At 35.7% G+C, this 25165-nt stretch overlaps 2 protein-coding genes across 27 annotated transcripts in view; one reads left to right on the top strand and one right to left on the bottom strand.

Moving 5' to 3' along the window:
* Positions 1-10569, top strand: part of LOC139151511 ((E3-independent) E2 ubiquitin-conjugating enzyme UBE2O-like) — a 56689-nt gene extending 46120 nt beyond the window's left edge. Inside the window, exons 16-19 of the mRNA XM_070724396.1 lie at positions 452-655; positions 1912-2091; positions 4291-4370; positions 5442-10569. Coding sequence (XP_070580497.1) covers positions 452-655; positions 1912-2091; positions 4291-4370; positions 5442-5622 — 645 coding nt within the window. The 3' untranslated portion in view covers positions 5623-10569. The remainder of the gene's footprint in view (positions 1-451; positions 656-1911; positions 2092-4290; positions 4371-5441) is intronic.
* A 1003-nt stretch (positions 10570-11572) lies between these two features.
* The window catches only part of LOC139151507 (fibropellin-1-like), a 68546-nt gene continuing 54953 nt past the window's right edge, over positions 11573-25165 (bottom strand). For all 26 annotated transcript variants that reach the window (XM_070724389.1, XM_070724368.1, XM_070724379.1 and 23 more), the window contains 15 exons: positions 24375-24488; positions 23965-24078; positions 23126-23239; positions 22445-22807; positions 21770-21892; positions 21420-21536; positions 20686-20805; positions 20126-20245; positions 19706-19825; positions 18819-18932; positions 18017-18127; positions 15741-15863; positions 15116-15238; positions 14026-14136; positions 11573-12981 (listed from right to left, as the gene is read on the bottom strand). In XM_070724389.1, coding sequence (XP_070580490.1) covers positions 12803-12981; positions 14026-14136; positions 15116-15238; positions 15741-15863; positions 18017-18127; positions 18819-18932; positions 19706-19825; positions 20126-20245; positions 20686-20805; positions 21420-21536; positions 21770-21892; positions 22445-22807; positions 23126-23239; positions 23965-24078; positions 24375-24488 — 2066 coding nt within the window. In that variant the 3' untranslated portion in view covers positions 11573-12802. The remainder of the gene's footprint in view (positions 12982-14025; positions 14137-15115; positions 15239-15740; positions 15864-18016; positions 18128-18818; positions 18933-19705; positions 19826-20125; positions 20246-20685; positions 20806-21419; positions 21537-21769; positions 21893-22444; positions 22808-23125; positions 23240-23964; positions 24079-24374; positions 24489-25165) is intronic.

Genomic DNA, 25165 nt, shown 5'->3' with positions numbered 1-25165 from the left:
AAGTTTATGTGAATTTTTCTATCTCTACAGAATTTCCTGAAAAAAGTACTTGATGCCGGGAAAAGCCTGACTTCAAAAAAAGAACAAATCACCAATGACTATGTTATATTTTCACCTCAGCACTAAAAATTGATAAACATTTGACATGTGAAATTGCTGCTTTCTCTGTCAAACGGCCGGGCAAAATGAAATTTTGCTTTCTAGAAAAGTAAGACAGTGAACACTATGCGTATGCTTTATTTTCAAAATTAAACCTATCAAGCTTTTGCATCTCAGATGACATCAAGATTTTTAGGATGTTCATCTTATCAAGGTCTTTTCCTAATGATTATTTTACCTCTTAAATGTACGTTGATTTTTGACGTTGATTTTTGACATGGTACAGTTTGGTAACAACCTAGGTTAATGTTATCATCAGACTTGTTCATATTCCTCTTTGATTAACTTGCAGGACTTATTTTCCGCCATGATAAGTGGTCCAGCCAAGACTCCCTATGAAGATGGTTTATTTATCTTTGATGTGCAATTACCAACAAACTACCCAAACACCCCACCGTTGTTTTATTACATAGCGTATTGCCCTGGCAGATTGAACCCCAATCTGTACAATGATGGCAAAGTTTGTGTCAGTCTGCTAGGGACATGGACTGGCAGGGTATGTATTCAGTTTTGTCATTGTCTACAGATTTCCCACATTTTGTGTTTACACTGCTCATGTTGATGAAAATTTCTACTTCCTGTTAGTGTTCCACTGAGAATATTGGTCAGGGTTCTCAGTTTGACCAAACGTACGTGTGTTTTTCAGCCGTAGTATATTGTAGAGTGGATTCATTTTGATCTTGCTGAAACCTTGGTAACTTTTTCTGTAATTCACATTTGTGTTTATTTGGATGTAAGCATGAGTGCAAATCCCAGTGTGATCAAACACAAAACATCAAAGTACCAAAGAAACTTGTGCTTTTCTTTCTTTCGTTTGTTATGTCAGCTCCATAAAACAGACCTTTGCAAATTTTGCTTATTTTGGAGATAAATTTATGGCTCTATGTGAAAAATGTACAGGCATTATGCTTTCCAACATGCTTTCTTAGGCTGTCAAGTCAATATAGGAGTTTTTCTAATATTTTTGCATCTGTCTTGTATAGTCATATGAAACATGAAACCTTTCCTGCATCAAAGAGACACTGAATTTATACTGTGAAACATCTTTCAGCATTTTTGTTTTATAAAGTAAGTACTTTTTGAAAAACAAAATATCAACTTGTCCGACACTATGCATTATATACCATGTGCAGTTTTACTGTTGGCAAATGAATTTCAGTTAAGACTGGAATTCTTTTGAACTTGCGCAGTTGATATAACACTGGTATAATTTGTTGTAACATGTTGAAAACGGCATGTCAGTAGGATTTTTGGAAAGAGAACAAAAGCAAATAGAGAACCAAAAATACTGGCAGGTGCATCAAAAGTTACAGCAAGAGAAATGTTTAACCCTTTCACCACAGTGGTTTGAACCAATGCCATTGTTTTCTATGGTAAAGTTAGACCTCTAGTTCGGGGTGAAAGGGTTAACCCTTTGAGCGCCAAAGTCAATTTTTGTCATCCTTATAAAATATACCTCAGTTAATTTTTGTCAGGTTTTTGCCAAAATTTTGATAAAAAACTGAGACCAATGAAATATTGTGTTCATTTGGTCCAAAATTATTAGAAAAATTTCCGAAAAGTTCATACAAATTGGTAAAATGTTGGACTAAAATTTTGGTGGGAAAAATACAGCACTCAAAGGGTTAAAACAATTCTTTTGATTCCATGGCACGTCACAGTAGTTTTCAGGGCACAAAGGGTATAGATAACATGTTTGCAATCATCTAAGTTGCCTGTATGAATAAACTTTTGATTTTTATCTTTTTACAGGGCAGTCAGCTTTGGACAAATAAATCCAATCTTCTGCAAGTACTCATATCCATCCAAGGGTTGATACTGAACAATGAACCCTACTACAACGAGGCGGGTTATGAAAAACACAGGGGATCTCAGCAAGGCCTGGAGAACAGCAGAATGTACAATGAAACTGCTGTCCTGAAGCTATTACAGGTTGGTTTCTATGTCATATACTGCCAGCATAGTGAGCCAATTGTTTAGTTTTATTCAAAGTGAGTAAAACTTTGCAGAATGGTTAATCATTGGAAACGGTCCACTTTACTCTTATCCTGCCTGGCGTATCACTTCTCCAATCTGCGGAGTCTATAAAATCTGGTATTGAGCCAAAGCCTGTAAATATTTTCACCTACTTGGCACAGTATGTTATAGAATGTTAAGTCAGTGAACATCACGTTTACAGTATCTGTGTTTTCAGGGATGTTCAAATATTCAAGTCTTTGTTAAAATGCAACATACGGGACTTGTTATGTTGCACTGGTTTTCACCAACTTGACCAGATGGTAAAATATAAACTTGGCAGGATAAGAGTTAACAAAGCCCACAGACTATCATAATCCATGATTCAGCCAATTGCTTATACTATGGTTATAGATTTATGTGGACTGAAAAATCCGTCGTTTGAGGGCTTTCTGTACGGGAGCATGGAGAGCGCCCTCTAGCGATGGATTTTCAGTGTTCTAGTCTATGAATTAATATCATGCTTCATCTTTCGTTACGTATCTTTTAGACTGATGCATGGAACTTGCACAAAAGTATAATTTCAATGTATGGTGCATCCCATCTGTATTTCAGTGCCAAATATTTTACTCGTAAGTGTATTTCCAGTATGGTGCATTGTTCATTTTTAGCTACTATAGACTATAGTCTATAGAAGCTATTGGGATGGGTATCCGTCCGGCGTCCGTCGTCAGTCTGTATGTATGTATGTATGTATGTATGTATGTATGTATGTATGTCCGTTTGTGAGGCGTCCGTCCACTCAAATATCTTGAGAACCGCAATACTTACTGATTTGATATTTGTTGTGTAGATGAAAAATATGATTTTGAGAAACTATTTTTTTTAATTTTTTGATATTGTTGAAAATAGGCAAATTAATGCCAAAAAAGGTGTTTTTGGTAAAAAATCTTCTTCTTCATAACCGCTGGTCAGACAGCTTTGTTATTTGGTATACAGGTCCCTAGGGGTAACCCAACTTAGATTTGTTCAAATTGTGATGAAATATGCAAATGTGTATTTTTAAGGAATTTTTTTGTCATTTTTGGTCAAAATTTGACTTACATGTATGTAATTCTTGTACTGTATAAACCCTATCACTTCACCCAGAAAAAAATAATTAATATGATTTTAAATAATTGAATTAATTAGGAAATCATCAAAGCCAAAATAATTTTAGTGTAGAATTATCAGAAAGTTAACTTTTTTTGACAGTTCATAGTGAAATGCTTACCATCTTGGAGGATTAAAACATGTAAAGGCAACTTTCCTGAATCCCAACTTTGACATATTCTGAACCATCATTTATTGTGCCCTGTATGTTATCTAAAAGAAATTGCTCAAATAGTCAATAGAGATAGAGATAGAGAACGTTCTAATTTCCATTTATGGTTGACTTGGTAAGGATAAAATAAAATTACTTTTTGAGGAAAAAAATAGAGTGGTCAATTAAAAAGTGGTCAAAGTGATAGGGTTTTTATGGTAAAGCTGGGCTGTAAGATTCCTCATGTGCTATTTATAGCAATTATGCAATCTGTGTAAACAGTGCAAGTTACATGATTCCTTCCTTATAATGCTTTTGATGACCTTGAACTTCTTAAGTTTCAAACATTTGTCTCTTCAGTGTGCTTTCTCTGAGTATGTACAGTCTCAACTTATTCAACAGAACTCACTTACAATGTTAATCAAAGATATCCACCTTCTTCATCAATACATGTGTCACAAAAGGTTATTCTCTACATAACACAGCAGAGCTCTGTCAACTGTTGAGTTGCTTGTTCTTTCAAAACCGCTGGTCAGACAGCTTTAATATTTGTTTACAAGTCCCTAGGATGACCTTAGTGAGATAATTTCATACAGTCAGGAAATACTTAATTTTGTATCCATGTCTATAGTAGCTTCAGGGACTTTTGGCCCTATGTTTCATTCAAGGATACAGTTTATATATGTGTGTACGTATATGCTTTGTGAATTTTACCATATGCATTCTGCATGTACAACATGACATCCACATATCTGATTGACACAGTTTTTGCTCTTCTTGTAAGCGCAATCAGCTCTGCATGTTAGAATACTGGTATCTGCAACCCCATGTACCATACACATATCTGATTACCTTTATGATATATGTTACAGTCGATGGGACGAATGTTAAACAATCCCCCAGAAGTGTTCAGAGATGAAGTAATTGACCATTGTACAAAACATGGCATGAGGTAAGAATTACTAATCCATATCACATGTACATCATATCTTCAAACTTCAAAATTTTAAATTTATGTTGAAAGATGAATTTTCTATAAAACCATGGTAATATACTTTTTAACGTCCATCACTCTGTTTGAATAAGTTCAGCACGCGCTATCTCTCTGCAGCTGATCTGTGCAAGGATAGGAAGAGACGTTTTTGGATTGAACATCAAACTGGAAGATGTTTTCAATCTCAAACATTTCTTCACTGCGATTGTGTTACTCCATTATGCTGATGGTTGAAAGATTTGAAGAACACCATTACAGCAGTTTTCTTTAGAGTGCGTGATGCCCCCCCCCCCCCTCTATTTAAACAAAATCCCCTTCAACACAAATCCATGCCATTCCCCCCTCTACAGTGAAATCTTGAGATATTGATATACACAGAGTATTGATAGTGGCATTCTGCTCCATGATTGCTGACTATGCAATGTTCTCTCCAGGATTTTCTGGTACAGTGACGGCTAATTTGCATAACAAGAACTGTAACTGTTATGGTAATGAGTTTTTAGTGTTCACCAAAAATTAAAGAGTGGCGACCACCATTCTATAATTGCTCTGGGGAGAACTGTGATATGATATAACATCACATATTTAATTTAATCCACTATCTGTAGCTGCAATAAAAACGACAAAAACTACCATACGGTAGCTTCCAGTTTGCAGAAAGATGTGCTAAAGCTAAAAGACTATCAACTAGAGTTTGCCTCCAATTGCAAAATAGTTTTTGAACTTATATGAATGCAGTGTGAATGATTTGTGTAGGCTTCAAATTATATTAAACTTTTATTGTATGGAAATAGAGCAAGAAATAAGAGACACTCTATGTTGATATTTAATCTACTTATAAAACTTTAAATTTGCACAGCTAAAAATTTGCATAAATTTGCATTAAGTATTTTGGGTCCCCCTCCAAATTAGAACCAAATTCCGCTCCCCCAATTTCCAAGCAAAGGGGGGACATTCCCTCCTTATGAGAGAAACCTGTAGAAAAGAAAACACTTACACAGTACATATTTTTTCCTCATTGCTTAACAGTCTAGTGTCTAGAATTGAAATGTGGCTAGCTGCATCGAGAGAAGACACGTCCACTTCCAGTCAACATGACGTTGGTTTTCCATTACTTCCGCTCTCCAAGGGGTTTGTTCTCAGCATTGAACAGCCGCTGCAAGTCTACAAATCAACACTAGCAAAACATGAAACCGAACAACAAAGTTGACCTTTTCAGGGAAACATCGGTGTGAAAAGTAACAGAGTTTGAATGTTCCAGTAATATTTACATTTTTACATCGCTTTCAATCATTACACTAACAATGTGGTAACAACACACTTTCTTCAGAAAAGTAGATATAGTGCCACCTTCTGTTTTCAGTGCCATATTTATTATTTGCCAGCTTTGTCACTAGGGAAATGCCAAAGCCCTTGTATTTCCGGGAAATTGTTGTGCATATATCCTTGTACGGTTGATATGTCAGTTTTTGCCAAAGTGTCAACAAATGTGTGTGATTGATTTTACGTTGAAACTCACCACGAGCCATGAACTATAGCTAGTCCATGTCCCTAGCAGACTGACGCAAGCTTAAAGCAGTGTTTCTTGAGATATTGGGGCTTTGGTATGTCAATTTCTCGTACTGCATCTACGGAAGCATGGTATGTATCGTTGCTGCGTAATGTATGCAATTTACATCACTTTCTCAAACTTCATTAAAGTGGTAGACATCCAACTGTCATTGAATATTTCTTGCAAACTGGCTAAGAAATGCCCATGGTCCATGCATAAAAGATACCAACCTTTGATCAAAATCAACACCTCACTTCCATCATCATCCTCATCAGCGTCAGATTTCAAAATTTTCACTTACAATATGACAATCATTGATATTTTGAGACAAAGTTCGACTATTCCATGAGTGACGAGTGAAGTTCTCATCTGCGATGTACTTGCAGTGTTAAGACAATTAATTAGGGGCTGTTGATCCTGAAGGCAATACTCTCTTCCCGCTGTGAATGAAACTTCCAATTGATTTCCATGAATTCAATAATGTTCAGTGTGTGAAAGGTAGCAGGACTGTGATGTAGATAACATATTAACATGTTCTGCAAATCGTACACAATCTTACAAAGCAGCCTAAATGTGCTTTTATTTGAGCAATTTGACTGCTGTTGGAATGTGTCCACTTTCATGCCTGTGAAACGTATTCCTTTTGTGACTTTGACACACAAACTGAATTGAAGCCTAACCTTAAGGTAGTATGTGCCTTTGGGAAAAACATTTGGACTTTCCCTCATTTACAATTCTTGTTTTGTCTTCCACTTGTAGGGCTTTATTTTAAACTTGTGGAGTAACCAAAGTTTTCACAAGCTTATTTTTGTGAAAGTTGAAAATTCAATTTTCCCTCATAGAGTTAACAAATGGATGGCGGCCATTTTGAATTTCAAGTGTCGGTAAATACTGAGTATTTTGTTTCTCAGTACCAAATTTTGCACAGTATCCCATGATTTTCATTCTTGATTTGAAAACAGAGGGTTTTAAAGTTTGTCTATGGAAAGTTTGAGCATATGTTTAGGCCTTTCATTTTCGAGGCGCATACTACCTTAAATGAAGACCTACAGATGTACACTGTTTCACATAAATATGTTGCTCTGATCAACAGCCCATCCGTATCATTATACTCGCTGCAATCAGCGTGTTACCAGGAAGCTAATAAGTTGGCTGGCCCAGCCAACTGGGCCCTACAGTCATAGCTACAGTATTGCAGCTACCCTACCTGTCAGTGTATTGTATGAAACTTAAATGTCAGCTCAGTAATAGCGCTGATTGCAAATGACATCATTTTTCTCTCATTAATATGCAAAAATAAATGTCCGCATTTTCCACAAGATCGACAAAAGTAAAACCTGCTAGTGTTACAATGGATACTAAAAGTCACACTCCTTCATATTAACTTATTGCTCAGACTGTTAGCTGCAATAACAGCAGCGCATGCAACAACAAAGTTGAATTTCAGGCAGCGGTGTTCGATTTCGGGCCCGTGCAGCTATATTTAGCGACAAACCTGAAATCGCGATCAGCGCTATTTGTCACTAAAATTTCAATGTTATGTCAGATTTGTACCATCTCATTTTCAAAGTTTATATTTATTACAATGGTTTTACATGAAAGAATAATCATTGTATCTTGTCATACGTCTAGCTCTTTGTAAATCAAGATTATGTTGTAAAATTATTCTGTGTTTTCAGAAACTGTGTAATGTGCATTGTTCTTTGTACTAATCAAATGTAAATTTAATTATAAAGATTTTAATATATGCTGGCCTCTGCATTCAGCGACCCCTTGAGCAAGTTGTTTTCTGTAACAGGAAAAACAGGCAACGGGCAAATTTCATATCTACCGGATGATTAGAATAAGTAGTTATATAGTAGTGTACTTGTGACATGATGTTGTCTCTACTTTATGCAACAAAATAACAAAATTCCTCATCAGTGTTGCCATCTTGTGAACCTTAAATGTTCAAGAATTTTGCATAGATGATACATACTGGTGCAAATCAACTAAAAATTGGAAGTGCTACTTTTTAAAACTGCATTCTGTTTCAGTATATACATGTAGCTTTCCATCTTGTAAGCTCAATTTTCTTGTGAGAAACTTTTGTGTGATCAAATGCTCTGACAAGGGTTATCAGCTCTGTCAGTTACAGGATTGTAAATGACCTTTTTTTCGTCTACTCGGACAGTTTCTTGTCGCGTAATTTTCGCGTAGTAATTAATATCAATGTTCTCTTAGTATTTCTCTGTTCAACATCGCTTTCTTCAGATGTTATTCAAATTTCTACTTTGATATGTGTCTGCATAGTATGTGAGTACTGTGACATCACTTAACTTGTGCATGTGTAAAAAAAATGTGATGTTCTCTGTTGGTGGTGGTGACGGAAAAGAAACGCTTAAAATCCAAATTTAAATTGACGTTGATGTGGCTGAGAAACTGACTCCATGTGTGCGTGGAACTTTAAAAAGTCTAAACAAGAGCATTGGTATTGCTGTAATGATATCAAAAACTTGCCTTGTAATTGTGAACAAAATGGCACATTTTCTTGTACATAGGTGTCTCATAGTTACTGCATATAGATTGGATGCACAATTATGCAACGTCTTTCCCAGAAATGAGTTTCAAAACATGTAGATTTCAACGTAAACTTTCTCGTTCAAAGTTTGAATCTGACATTATGAAACACATAGATTTTACTGTCAACTCTAACAGGGAAATTTAAGTGCATTTTATGACCATGGTTTTACCATAGAAAGCAAGGCGTGCTTTTGTAACACGTGTATCAGGAAAGGAGGTGTAATTCTCAGCTCTTTACTCAGGTCAGAAAACCGTCATAGTACAGGGACTGCTTAGTTATTCAATCATGTAAACACTGCTTTAGCTAACTTTTTTGTAATCACTTCATCCATGCGACAAATCAAACGTTGTATATCTAGAAAGTTACTGAAATATCACAGAGCCACAATATGGCTATCTAGAGACAAGTGATGTATCGAGTTTTTCTATTCAAAGTATGGTACTTTGTTCTTATCCGTTGCAGTTAAAGACAATGAAAATGCTGTCAGTTTTCGCATATGCAGCATCAGAGATTTCAAAATCGAAACTTAATCAAATCGGAATGCTATATCAAATTATGTAGTGTAATCTTGCAAATGTAAAGATATCTCCTGTAGAAATGAAAGTATAAACATTTAGACATATCTGGCTGTACCTATAGACATTTAAAGGCATTTGGAATACTCAACAGTGTATGTGTAGATGAATATGAATTTTTAAGGTCTGTATACAGTGTAATTGCTTTTCGACTCCGCAACTTCCAGAGTTTCTTATGAAAGTCATCAAATCCATCAACTGTTCATCATTATTTCGTCTTAATTCTCTATTTCTGAACTTATCAACTTTTCATCCAAGCAACTTATAAAAACTTGGGGAAAAAAAATTTGTGGATTAAGTGTAATTATCATTTACAAGGGGTGCAATGTTATGACAGTGTCTTGGCATGAATGTAGTTCTGAATTTTTCGAAGTAGATTTCATGCAATGATCGCTCAATGCTTTGTCTTCAGAAATGTCCGTAGCATCAAGTGTGTCATGGTTATAGCTCTTTGATAGTGGTCGGGTAAAATCTTTCAAATCTCACTAGTTTGAAGGAGCTTGTAAAGATGTACATCAGTTTCACAATCACGACATTTTTGCACGATTTCATGTCTCTTGTCTGCTGTCAAGAATTTTCTCAACAATTCTATCATAGCACATTTCACATTTCACTGTCTTGTTTGAGTTGACATTATGTTTGATTATCAGCAAATACAGAAGTATTTTATGCACTAAATTATTACAATTAAAAACTGTAAGTGGAAAATGCTCTTATAAAATATTGTTCAAAAGGATGGATAGTTTTGTTCTACTTTTTGTACATACTCTGTATTGTTTATTTGAATTGTTGTTTGCCAAGTTTTTGTTACATTTTACTAAACACCAGTTTCAAATGTTTCAGATAATTTTTCACTTTTCAACATGTTTCCATATTTTTTTTTGCAGTTTGCAGGATTTAATTGAAACACTAATAATTTGCATCGTCTCAAAAATAAAATCATCGATGTGTTGTGTGGTGTCTTCATCCAAAATCAACCGCGGGATGGAGAACGTGTCTAAGCTTAGTTTCTGTTACAGACTCTCCTGTCTGCTGTGGGTCTGACACCATTTTTGCAAAAAATTTTTTTCACAATGTCCATGTCACAAACCAATAGCACTGAATTGTAATTTTGAAGACACAGACAAACATTGCTCTTTTTTTAATGTAAATGTTACCTAACTGGTGCTGACAATATCATCTCCATTGTTTTAGAATAACCATCATGTTTCCATGGCTACCCCTTTCCTGTTAAAATTCCCATATTACGTGCAGGTTTAAATTTGAGCTTTGATGTTAGGAAACTCATAGTCATCTGACTTGAAGATACTGGCATATTTTTTCAGTCGGAGAGATATTTTAATAAAACAACGTGTTGTTTAGATATGTTGATTACACAGACATTTACCATGTGTCGTATACTGTTAAAACAACAACAATTTGTGATCATAATTCAGAGCTGACAATAAAATGTTACATTGAAGATTTCTCACTGGTAAGATTGTGCTTATTTTGATGCATTTTCTGTTAAAAAAAGCAATCACTACAGCTACTAGTATTCCTCTGCAATCCATGTGGAATCTCAGTGGATGTAGTTATGTGCAATCACGTTGTATACAGGTACATGTAAAAATGAACTGTCATGCATTTCTGCACTGATATTCAAAAGTGACATTCAAAGTTCACCGGAACAGAGATTCACAATGTTTTCAAGTCACAGTGTGTACAATGCGCCTTTGGGACGTACAGATACAGCTTTTTCAAAACTTGAGAAATTTTAAGGTACATCCAGGAGGATGAAAACTCTTGAACTTGAAAACTGGGATATGTCTTGGACTTAGACAGCACTCTACTGTCAGGACCCATGAACTTTCGGAATGGCTAAAATCCCATAGAGAACTATCATCATTAGACTGAGAGATCCATCACTCGAGGGCGCTCTGTATGCTCAGAGCACCCTTGCGCGATGGCTATTATCATCAAACCTCAAATCATCTCACAACAACAGCACCATTGACAACAACAGCTTCATTGACAATTACTAGACTGTTCCAATGATTTGCATACATTTTACAGGTCAGTGGTTTGAAAAGTCGTACAGCTCATTTTTGGGATGGGATAGGATCAAATTCTATCCATGTTTTAACCTGATATGGTCTAAAATCATCATTGATGACAATGGGTTTGGGCCAAACCATTCGAAGGGTTAACTTGTTATCTTTCTGTGGACCAAATAGCAAATTGATACACACATGAGAAGTTAATAAGTTCACAGCAATGAGACGTTGCTATCTTCAATGATTCTGGTTGAAGTTCAAGTAGATACAGCAAAACTTGATAAGATTGGACTTGATAACGATTTCACAAGTCCATATAATCATAAAAGTCACACGTTTATTAACCATGGGAAAATCAGATTACTTTTACAAGTATGATGAAACCAAACGTTGTCGTCCAGAAGGCAAAATAATATCACCATAACACAACTCAATTGGCGTTTGTATAAAAGTCAATTTTATTCATTTCCACCTCTCTTTAAAAAAATATCAACCACAAAATAAGCTACACTTCAATTCCACTTTGTTTGCAATGAAAAAGTTTAAATAGTTATAAAAAAAGTTAATGCAATAATAGAAATTTGATTGAATTATAAGGATGATCTTTAAAAATCAGGCCAGAAATGACTGACAGGTGATAAAAAATAACTTGCTGGAAGCACAGAATATATTAATGAACATAGAATGAAGTTACATGAAATATCTGTTTATCTTGGTTTTTGATATTGTTTGAGTGTTGCCTCCCCAGCTGGTATATACACATATATTTTATAATAGCAAAACGATGCAAACCCACAGACTGTAAACAATGATTTTTGTGTATTTACAGTATTGAATATGATAATACGACAGCAAAATTATTTAAAACTTGGTTTAAAACATATGGAAAATAGAACTGCTCATTTGTAGAATTTTCACTTTTTGTGTAATGAAATTGATTCACATTGTTAGCCATCCCCATATCGAAAAACCATAACTTTTTGGCCAGTTTCAGCCATTGGTCAATTATGCAAAACTGGGAAAGATTATCTCATAACAGGACAAAGCAAAATGTGAGGGGTATACACAATGTGTTAATAACAAAATTATACACATGAAAATGCACATTATTAAAGTAGACAATGTTTCAATGCAGGTACTGAGTAATTAAACTGGAGCATCATAGATGTCAGGAAATCCATCGCCAGGGAGCCAGGTGTGTGCCTGCTCTGGGAAGATGGTTTTCCATTAAAAATTTAACTTTTGTACAGGTTAACTTTTGCATAGGTAAATTGCATGATGGATAGCATTCATGGCTTTTCACAAGTGTCTCTGATATGTCCAATGCATAGTGACAAGATGCAATTATATCTTGATCGATGGTGCCTTTGATTGCCAGTGTGCTTGCCAATGTAATTATTGTGCTTGCAGCCAATGAAATCATTTTTGAAGCAAATGGCAAGTTGGCAATCAGGGTAGCACGAGCACCTGATGGCTAAAATTTTGCCTACAATACCTAATCATCTACTGTGGAGAACTGAGCACTTTCTAAAATACACTCCATACTACTAGTCTAACCAGGGAGAAGAAGGAAAACCATAGAATGTACATGACAAAAAAGTGTTTTTTTCCATGCTGTGTTGGCAGAGATATGAAAAGAATCATGTGACAAATTCTTCGGAGGGTTACAATCTGCTCTTGTATTTCCTACTGCTTGGCGATGGGCACGCGTAGACCAGGAGGATGACAAAACAGACCAATAACAGAATACCCAGGACTATGAGAATGATCACCCAATAAGTTTCCAATGAACCAATTTTGCTGGTTGATGGTGCCGAAGTACCGAAGGAACTCGCCGAATCGGCTGAAAGAAAACCCACAAAATTCCATTTATTAATGTCGTCTGTGATATAGTGTATACTGTACATTTAAAACATTGAACAAAGGTTTCTTATTAGAGTAAAATTTTGACTTTCGCTGTGAAATTTTTTGTAATAGAATAAAACATCGGCAAGCATGTGAAACTTTGTTATGTAGGTCATTTTCCCCCACACTCACAACCTGAGTTTAATAAGTCTAGAACATTCTCAAGGTCACTGCCCTTCACGACCTCACAACCTTTAATTCAATTAGTCATGTTTGGAATGTTCTGGAAATTTAATTAGTTGTAAAGAGAGATAATTCTAGAGCAGTAATTAGCATGTCAATAAAAGTTCTAGATTGTTCTTATATGCTCTTATATAACCACATGAGTATAAATAGGGGACCGGCACAGCTTGCAGTCAGACATTTTTGGATCGTGTCTCTTGCGTGTTACTTCAAGTCTTTGGAAACTCCAGCAGTATTAATTTCAAGACTTTTCAAGACCTTCACTGCCAACGCTGGATTTACACTGTAGACATTGTGCAACTTCAAGCCTGCAAGCCAAAGGACTGTTCATTCATCCGACTGACTGTTACAACTCTGAGACTGGAGCTTTGCCATCCCAGCTGAGATAAGTAGTCTGTATTCTATCCTTTGACTTAGCGATTAGTTTTATTTTCATAATAAATTTCGTTTTATACAGAAACTGCTGAGTTCACCCTTTTGTCCATTTTCTCACGTTACAATGTATGGAAGATATTGTAACCAGCTCATTTCAAACCACCTAGCATTACATTTTTGTTGATCAATACATGTCCATGTTTAATTTGGTTATGAATTTGAACATAGACCCTTGACTGCTTTGAAGATCTGTTTCTTTAAAGTTAGTGTGCATAGCTTGGTAGCTGTGTCCATGATTGAGAGTACTGGCCAATTTGAAGAACTTACATTCTCAATTCACACAGGCACATTTATCAACTCATGAAATAATTGTATGTGTAATTTTGACATGCTTTTAACCACAAAGAGACAAAACTGAACTCACGGAAATCACAGTTAAGGCCGGTATATCCCTTGTTACATTCACAGAAATACTGTGCTTGCTGATCGAGGCATATGCCGTGTACACATGGATTTGATTCACACTCGTTGATGTCTGAAAAAAAAGTACGGGACAACGACAACATTATGTCACGAACAAATCAGTAATCCGAAGTTTCCTCACACCATTCTATGGATGTAAGTTGGCATGATTTCAAGAATGCACATACAGCAGAAAATTTTTGACTACCATCAATATCTGCGAGCAACTTTTCCACAATTTGTACAGCTGATGGCAAAGTGTGTTATATTTCTTGTATGAAAAACGAATGACAAGGAAAAAATACGTAAAACAGTCTACAAAGATTGTGACTTTTTAGGAGAGTCTAGTCATAATGTATCATAATATATCCTGCATGTGTAGTTCCCGAAGTAAACTGTTTGTGCCCGAGTGCAGTGAAGCTGCATCGGTCACTATCCTCATATCAGAGTATTGTACTCTCAAAACTTTCCAGGAATCCACTTTCCACGAAAAGTTTATCAGTACAAAGCACGATAGTATTTAAATAGTAATGTCAATATTATGACTAGACTCTCCTAAAACAAGTACAAAGGAAAAACATAAAGTCAAGTTTAGCCTTGCAAGGAAGGAATGAAATTCTTATCTCTGTCTACATTTACACATGTATTATCAGGCCATCATAGACTACCAATATAGAAATGGTGGACTAAAGTACTTTTGCACATATACATGTACAAATTTTAGGAGCTGGTTCATTTTAAGGTAGTTTTCACTTCAAAAATTGAAAGACTTCAAGAATAAAAGTCAGAGGTCACCAAGCAAGGCTCAGTACCAGAGAAACCAATTACCCTTATAACACCAACATATAGAATTCAAAATGGCCACCATCCCTGTGTTAACTCTATGGGTCAAACAAGAATTTTGAATTTTTGCAAAAATAAACCGGTGAAAACTTTAGTTATTGCATGAGCTTCAATTTGAGCCCCGACAAGTGGTGGACCCAAAAAGTATTGTAATAGTTAGAGAGGTCAAAATGTCTGTCCCGGAGGCGTATTCTACCTTAAATACATACCTATATTGCAGAATTCTCCTGTCCAGCCTGGGTTGCACTGACAGCTGTATGTGCCTTCACCGTTGGCACTATTAATGCATATACTGTTCCTACATAAATTACCTCCCTGACATTCATCAACATCTGTGAATAAATAAAAGACACATTCCATATTGCACTTTTTTTGAGCATCGGTGGTTGTGTTATACTCAATGCCTTTATATGGATCAATCATTCTGTGCTCTCCCAGGCCTTTCCGGATTGTCAGTGAATTTACGATTGCTTCGAAAAAAAAAGTAAGTTGTAGTGCTGAAATGTATTTTGCTGAGAGAGTTTCTTGTAAAATATTTTGAAGGAAACCCATTAAAATCGGCAAATTCACTGAAAAATTCAATCGGCAGCTTGTCAAATGACAAATATATGATCAACCAACTAAGATTTCCTGCTAGTCTTATACTTGTACTATGGAATCTTGCTTCTACCTCCACAGACAATAACTTTGTGGTAGTTCAAGTTCGACTGCGGTCTGGACAGTCACTGCTCTTGGTGAGACTCTTCTGGGCAGTTTCCCTATTTTCTATTTTTTCATATCAGTTGAATTATGAGGTGCAGATCGAGTACTTTCAGAAAAACACAATATACATACCAATGTCACATCTCTCTCCGGTCCAGCCATCCGGGCAGGAACATTCTTCGCGGTTGTTCTGCAGGATACAGACACCACCGTTTTTACAGTAACTTGAATCAGAGCACTCCAAATTAAAGGCTTCTGAAAATTGATGCAAAACAATCACATTTGATTCAGTACATATATGTTTACTACACTTAACATAAATATAAAGTTACTTCAAAGTTTGTAGCATATACCAGTGTGGTAGGCCCATCAAAGTCATTTTTAGCTCACGTGTGTAAACACGTGGGCTATTGTCATAGCGATGTCTGTCTGTCTGTCCGTGTGTGTGTGTGTGTGTGTGTGTGTGTGTGTGTGTTAGTGTGTGTGTGTCTGTCTGTCTGTCTGTCTGTCTGTCTGTTTACACGATAACTCAAAAACGCCTGAACGGATTCAAGTCAGATTTGGTACACAGGTACCATATGCTACTTGCAAGAACTGATTAGATTTTGGTTAGTGTGGCTTGCATATTAATGAAGTTATGCAATATCGTTTTTTTCCGTACAATGGTTTCCCTATGGAGACGGTAATGACAGTGTAGACATATATCAAGAAATACTGCACAAAATTTCATGAAACTTTTTACAGATGACATTCTGAGAACATTATGATGATACTGTGAGTGTCATGTCAATTGCCTTCTCATTTGCATATTTAATGAACTTTTGTTATTAGTGAGATAACTCTGAAATTCCTGCACCAAACTTGATGATACTTACAACAAATATTGATCTGATATAAATCTAATTATACTTAGAAGCATTGGACAGTGTCAAGTTAATAAATTGGTCATTTGCATATTTTATGAAGTTTTGTAATTAGTCATATAACTTCGATATAACTTCACCAAATGTGATGAAATCTGCTGCAGATACTGATCCGACTGATATCTAACTGTAGTGTAAAGCATTCAGTAGTGTGAAATTAATTAAGGGTTCATTTGCATATTTAATGAACTTTGTAATTAGGTATATAACTCTGAAATAACGGCACCCAAGTCAGTGAAATTGGGTACAGATATTGTTTTGATAAATATCTAATTGTACTGAGAAGCATTTGGCAGTGTCAAGTTGACAAATGGGTCATTTGCATATTTTATGAAGTTTTGTAATTAGTGATATAACTCCAAAATAACTGCACCAATGTTATGAAATCTGCTGCAGATACTGATCCGACAGATATCTAATTGTGGTGTAGAGCATTTAGTTGTGTGAAGTTAATTAAGGGTTTATTTGCATATTTAATGAACTTTGTAATTAGTGATATTACTCCAAAATTACAGTGTTAAATTTGATGAATCTTGCTACAGATGTTGATCTGATAAATATCCAATTGTACTGAGAAGCATTGAGCAGTGTCAAGTTAATAATTAGCTCATTTTCATATTTCATGAAGTCTTATAATTAGTCATACAACTCAAAAATAACTGCATCAAATGTGATGAAAACTGCTGCATATACTGATCCGACAGATATCTAACTGTGTTGTAAAGCATTTAGTAGTGTAAAGTTAATTAAGGGTTCATTTGCATATTTAATAAACTTTGTAATTAGGTATATAACTCTGAAATTACGGCACCAAATTTTGTGAAACGTGCTACAGATATTGATTTGATAAATATTTAATTGTGCTCTGAATCATTGAACAGTGTCAAGTTAATATAGGGATTATTTGCATATTTAATGAACTTTGTAATTAGTGACATTACTCTAAAATTACTGCATTAAATTAAATAAAACGTGCTACAAATGTTGATCTGATGGATATCTAATTGTCCCATAAAGCATTGAGCAGTGTCAAGTTAATTAACAGCTCATTTGCATATCACATAATTTTTTGTAATTAGTGATTAAAATCTGAGAGTACTGTGCGATGTTGAAAAAACCTGCTTCATTTAGTGATAACATATATCTTATTGTTCTGTGAAGCGTACTACTATTAATGAACCTGTAATAAAACACGTGAGCATATTCAGTTCATATCTGGTAAAATGTTAAAATATTTCCTTACCTACAGCATTCATGTCTACATATTTTCATCACCCTTGGTGTTCAAATTTTGGAAAACTTCACATGAACAGGATTACTGGCTAGCCAAACATGTTATTTGAGTGACAGATTCATTCGTGGAAGTACAACTCATTGACACCCTCTCACCCCCATTCCCCTGTGTGTGGTTCAACCCACCCTTCATTGAAAATAATAGGGATGATCCATAGTTTGGTTGGGGAAGGCTCCATAATTTTTACTTACTGTTGTCACAATTATCTCCTTCAAAGCCTTGAGGACAATGGCAGACAAATAATACACCGACCTCTTCACATGCAGCTCCATTGTAACATGGCTCATCCATACATGCTTTAACTGAAATCAAATCAAATCAAAATGTGGTTAAATTTAACAGCCAGCAGTTAAGTACATATAAATACACCCATCAGAAGTGACTGCTTCTGCAGATTTACCCGTAATGTATTATATTATTGGTATGTATGATTTAAATTTAAGCCAGTTTGTCACATTCAAATCCCCTGATGATGATACTTCCATGAAGATGCCACTTTTTAAAACTGAATGTTTTCGTCATTCGTTTTTTAATAGAGCATTTTAGGCAGCGTTGTCAAGAAGTTGCGCGCATGCAGCTATATTTAGTAACAAACCTGAAATTGTGATCAACGCTATTTGGATACATGTTTTCAAAGGGCTGACAGCTGAAACTTTTGATAGTTTTTCTCACTATTTTCCTTTTGTATGTCAATTGCAAGTTCTTGTTATGCTACCCAAAGCAAGTTGAAACACCAACTTTTACAGCTTACTGTCAACATGGCGTCTATGAATATCTGTACCCGAGACATGTTCTACCTTTATAAATCCATGAAAGTGGATCACGAAAACATAATCTTCAGGATACAAAATGTCTCTACAACGCAAGCTTTCAGCATCATTGGTAAATTAGATTTTCATCACAAGTATGCAGGCCGCTATCGGATAATTGGAAAACTTGCTATGATGAACTTTACCAGAAGATATTACATTAAGCCATTTTTGGTATACTTACCCCCTAAGCAATTTTCTCCCATGTTATCAAATGGACAGATGCAGGTATAGCTACCGCTGTGGTCAAGGCAAGTAGCACCATTTTTACACGGGTTGGCAGCGCATTCATCAATATCTGTACAATGCAGACAATGACATTTAAATTAGTATAATTTACAACTATGTCTGAAAGTAAAGGTATTCTTCTTTAAAATGAACAAAACACCCATTTTCAGCTGGATATAAACTGAATGTAAGAATGGGAAAGTTGACTGGAATATTTGATGATAAATGTTGCAGCACATGAGGCAATGTAATCTACTTTATTACATGCCTCGTATATATCGAACATTGCGCACTCCATAGGATTCAATGGTAACTTGTTGATGATATAGCGGGCTGCTTAGTCATCATTTGACTAAAAGTGAATTGAAACTATTTTCCACTTGACATTTTTGGATGTAAAAGTCTTGAAAATTCATGTTTTGCATAGGAAGTCAGGTTTTAGGAAAATTTTGCATAAAAAAATTGATAAACTGCATAACAGTGGTTTAATTATATCAATGCGCCATTCAATGATGAAAATCGTTCCATTTTAACAGTTTTTCATCTAAAATGGAAATAAAAGCATATGAATATCATTTGCCAATAAGCGTAAATATTTTGAGTGAAAACTGTGTAAGAGAGGCATGTAATAAAGATATAATAGCCTAAATAAGCTACTATGTACCCGCGAGGCAGGAGACCATTTGCCCTCTGTATGTCAGACCTGGTAGGTCACCTACCCTTGGGCACATAGTCCCATGTTTGGGCTATAGTATATATATATACATGATTACAAAGATCTCTGAGTAGTATGTCACCAGCATGAATGGATGGTGGTGATAATTTACACTGATTTCAACTCACCAATTTCACAGTGCTGTCCAGTAAATCCTGGAGGGCATGTGCAGAAGAACTGGTTGTCATTATCAAAGCAACTTCCTCCATTTTGACATGGATTCCTATCGCACACAGGGTCGCGTAGGTCTGAAATGGAAACACGGCAACATTTTTTAGAAATTGAAAATTAAAGTACGTAATTTAACCAACATTATTTTAGGCAGTTGTTGCCGATCACAATAGTCCATTCCAAAAGTAATTAGTCTAGAGCTATTATAATAAAAGAAAATAATTCTTTGTAAGCAAGGATGTATAACACATTCAGTATTATCTTACGAAATTTGAGAAAGTCGCAACAAAATCGGAACATCATTGCCATTTGAAGAAATGACAAACCAAGCTGTTTGGTCAGAAAAAGAACTGAAATTTTGATGAAGCTATACTCACCAATTTCACAATTGATACCGGCGAAACTACCTCTGCAGTAACAAGTGTATTTATCCTGACCGACTTCATTGACACACGTTCCAAGGTTCTGACAAGGATTGCTGGCACATTCATCGATGTCTGTGTTTGAAAGAAAACAAACAAACACAACTGTTTTGATTATGTACATATTGGTGTTTTGAACCATGTTGGTGTTTGAATAGTATGAGAGCAGCCTTCTATCACAGAGACACAATATACACAGTTCAAAAGGTTAAGAATTGCAGCACACTGATATAGATGTCCATCAGGTACACGTAGCAGGAGTTAGGGGTGTAAATGCCCCCCCTATATTAAAGGTATACAGTCACCTGTAATCTAAATATGCCCATATATGGTCAAAGGGGAGTCCCTTGGTATTCAAAATGGCCATGTGAGGGCGCTGTTTTTAAAAAGCGGCCACCCGCTTAAAATCTATGATTGGTTAGATTTTCTCTTTCCATGGTAAGTGTGGCAAAATTGGAAGAGGTGACACTATAATTTCATTTGACAAATTCAAACCATTTATAGTCGTGACTCACCGATGGAGCAAGCCAATCCCTCCCATCCTGGAGGGCACACACATCCATAACCTTGGCCATCGCTAATACACGTTGCACCGTTGGCACAGGGTTGCGTCTGGCATAGGTCAGTCATTGAACCTGAAAACGGTGAAACAGAAAATAGTTACCAAAGTTTCATCACATAATACACCTGGAAACTTGAGGAGATGTTATTCTTGAAATTTTTATATAAGAAAAGCTTGTTTTTAAAGTTGTTCAGAATGAAAGAAAAAGGCATAGCTCTCCTTTGAGATAAGAGGTCGATGCCATTAAAAGGTGAAAAAATTTTATGATCGAGAATATCTCTACTGTGTACATGATGCAAAATTACTTTCAAAAGAAAGTTTGAAATGCAAAAAAATGACGCAAAATTATCAAATTTTTTGGCAAATCTAAATGAATATTTGCCATTGATAATGACTCATTATTGGTTGATTTGAATATTGGAACAATGCTCATTGTAATTCTGGAAATCAAGCAAGAGATGCTACAGACTGTACGGTATAAAAACTTGAATTGAATGAGACAAAGCACACAATACATGTACAAATAAACTGGCACACGTCAGAGAAACAAGAATTTACACAGGAAAGGCACTGAAATTCATGAGGAACACAAACACTTCAGTAATTTTGAATTCCATCAGCAATTGCAAATGGGAAAATGGATGTAGAATTATAAACGAAGGAAATCAGATCTTTGCAGCAACATACCAGTGTTGAGGCATAGTTCATGCTGTACTCCGCTTGGACAGACACAGAAGAACCTCTCAAGAGCGTTAACACATCTTGCACCGACAGGGCAGGGGTTGCTGAAGCATTCATTAATATCTGTGATAAGAATTGAAGACAGTTAGAACTGGATACTCAGGAGACATTTATTGATCACAAGATGAAAGTTGAATGCAATATTTTATTACTTTTCAATTTCAAAATTTCTGTGACATCACTTTGGAACTAAATAGTGCTTTGGTTTGGAACTTAAAACACCTAAGGAGTGGTTTGGATAAATCATTGACTAAATTTACATATATGTTATTGGTAGGAGCTAATCAGTTACTCACCAATTAATGTTTCACAGTTGACCCCTGTCCATTCATAGGGACACATGCAAGCATACTGGTCAATGCTGTCCACACAGTCGCCACCGTTCTTACAAGGATTGCTAAGACACTCATTGTTAAGATCTGCCCGTAAAGAATGGATGGACACAATATTGTAAAGTGGACTATGATTTTCACATACATTTGGATTTTTCTGAACAATCCTTACCAGAGTATATCAGGTGACCCAGGGCAAAGTTCAATTGAAACATTTTTCTCCAATTATGCAGTAGCTGTCTGCCATACCAGAAAATGACGGTTATGAAGAAAGTATATATGTTACCCTTGCAATTTTGTCTGTGTATTAAACAAAATTCATTATAAAGGGCAATTAACCCTTTTCCTGCCAAGTTCATGTTTCACCATCAGGTCAAGTTGGTTAAAACTAGTGAAGCAAAACATGTCCCTTATGATGCATTTTTAACAAATTAAGATTTGAAGATTCGAAGGTCCCTGAAGACAGAGATACTGTACCAAGCCAAGTGGGTGAAAATACGTATGGTTTTGGATCACTACTGCTTTTTACTGACTTACCTGATTGTCTGGCAGGTAAAGGGTTGAAAATGTAAAAACATATTTTTTCTGACTGCAAGGTGTGTGAGGCAAGATTCCAATGAATACCCTCACAAAGCTCACCTGGCAAGTCCTCCACTGAGAAGCGTACAAAGAAACCTCTCTCTGTTTTGTGTGAATCACTTGTAAACGTCACCCACACCACGTTGTCAGTCGTCAAGAATGGCGGTGGCACATCTTTGCCGGACGCACGGATGACGATGGAACCCTCATCACCGATATCGACACCGTTTCCAGCCGTGACCCAGTCGTACCGCATTTCGGTGTAAAACTCATCGAAATCAACGCGGATGTGTTTTCCGGCTTCGGTGTACACAAACCAGCGGCAGTACTCGTTGTCATGGTAATTGGCCGGGAAGTTTGGAGACGTGACCGTGAAGGTGAGTTGGTCTCGGGGAATAGTGATGTTGGCAATGCATCCAAGCCCTGCATTGATGAAATTAAAGGAATTAAAATTTCAATCTTGATCTTCACATCTTACCGAAATCCTGAGTTGGCAATTATCACTGAATGGAATGAAAAGCATGGATTATCAAAAATTCAGTTTAATAATCAGTTAAAAATGAAACTTCAGTCACAAAATCGCTTTTGAGATAACTAATGTGATAAAGTTCAGCTTTATAATTTATGATTCATTTTGTTGGCTGTGTTATATGTTGTTATAAAAGCTTAATGTTATCCTTCAAAACTTTCTTTTCAATATCAAAGATAATATAGACCAGATAACGACGTAAATATACTTACAAACTTCACAGTGTCTTCCTGACCATCCACTTTTACACATACATGTATACTTGTTAATACCATCTACACAGCTGCCGCCGTTGATACAAGGAAAGCTTGCACACTCATTGATGTCTAGCAAAAAGAATAAAAGAAGTTTCGTCAACTGTGTCCCCAAAAGATGATGATCAACTCAGAGTTTATGACTATAGGAAGTCTGCAATCTTATATAGTGATAGTGTAACCATTTCACAGTGGATGACTAAAACGCTTGTCCCAGTTTAGGGTAGAATGCATCTCGGAGACAGAGAGTCGGACTCTCAAACTTTCACAATTCTTTTCTGTTCTACAACTTGTGGGGTTCATTTTAAAGCTTTGGTTATAAGAAAACTTTTCACCGCCCTAGATTTTTCGAAGATCAAAAATTTTATTTTTTGCCTTAGAGTTAATACAGGGGAGGCAACCATTTTGAATTTCAAATATCGGTAAATCTTTAAATTCCTTGGTACTTTTTTGTAAAGACAGTGCCTCTTTGTTGTTTTTTTGTTTTTCCTTCCTTTTGTCATCTGTTTTTGTAATTTCTCTGTTTTGTATGTTTTTCTTGTGTCTTGTTTTTTGCAATAAATATTATGAAAAAAAATATAGGTAAATCTTGGGCAATTAGTTTCTCTAGTACCACAATTTGCATAGTGACCCCCGATTTTTATCCTTGATTTTGAAACAGAATGGTTGAAAGATTCCTTGAGGAAAGTTTGAGCAAAAGTTTAAGTCTTTCACTTTTGAGGCGCATACTACCTTAAGTTATATGTAGCAAGGTGGAGGCTAAACAACAACTGAAAAGATCACTTATATCAACTTACTGATGTCACAATGGAATCCTGTCCACCCTGGGAGACAATCACATGTATACTGCGCAATTTTGTCTGTGCAGATGCCACCATTTTGACATGGATTACTGGCACACTCATCAATGTCTGTTGTAAAAAGAAAAGTAGAAATTTATATTTGTTGTCAACATGACATTTTCAAAGACATCAGTAAAATCTTATTTCATTATATTTAGATCAATACACAAACACAGTTGGAAATGCATGTACTACACAGTAATGCTATATTCTGATGCTAATATATTTAGAAACCACACATTATTTCATTGCGATCTACTATCTCGACAACATAAATTGAAAACTATTGATATTGGAAGAGAAATCCATCTTAATATTATTTTGACAAAATAAAAACTATTAATACTGGCAGAATGGAAACTTACTAATTTGACAGTTGGCTCCTGTCCAACCAAGTTGACATGTACAAGTGTATTCATTAATTCCATCAATACACTGACCACCATTCAGACATGGGTTACTGGCACACTCGTTGATGGCTGCAGAATAGAAAGAGATAGGATAGATCCAAAATGTTAAAATAACATTTTAAGATAAAGTAATAGAGTTGCATATGTCGACAATATGGCACTTAGAAATGTGCACACTATGACAGTATTATTATATCTGGATTTATCAGATCCACACAAATTACCTTCTCACCAACAAAATGTCCATGATTGAAATTATACAGGTTAACAAATGTCGATTCTCCATGCACCACATGCAAATCTGAAAATTCATGTGATTTCACTCAGGCAGCATGTATATTTAGGATATAAAATTATATCATCAATGCTGATAATAACTGCGCACAAATTACCAGTAACTGCTTGCTATTAGCAGCTCTATAATCATCAAATTTTGACATACCTAACGAATCTTTTCAAGGAATTGCTGTTTTTATCGTTAAATGTTCTATCATAATTGTGTAAAGTGTATTTCACAAGCACTATTATATATTATTGCCTGAATACATGGGTTTAGGTGCCCGAGAGCAGGTGACAATTTGCCCGACGCCAGGAGGGCAAATTGTCTCCTGCTGCTAGGGCACATAAACCCATGTATTCAGGCAATAATATTTTTATTACATGCCTCTTCACAGTTAATGCTATATAACATTAAGTTACATGCAGGGCATTTTCAAACAACTTTACCATTATCGACCAGCATCAAA

This window comes from Ptychodera flava, chromosome 15 (genome assembly GCF_041260155.1).
Source record: "Ptychodera flava strain L36383 chromosome 15, AS_Pfla_20210202, whole genome shotgun sequence".
In the NCBI taxonomy this organism is placed as follows: Eukaryota; Metazoa; Hemichordata; class Enteropneusta; family Ptychoderidae; genus Ptychodera; species Ptychodera flava.
Note: the sequence above shows the minus strand (reverse complement) of the source record. Positions and strands in the feature narration are given on the sequence as shown.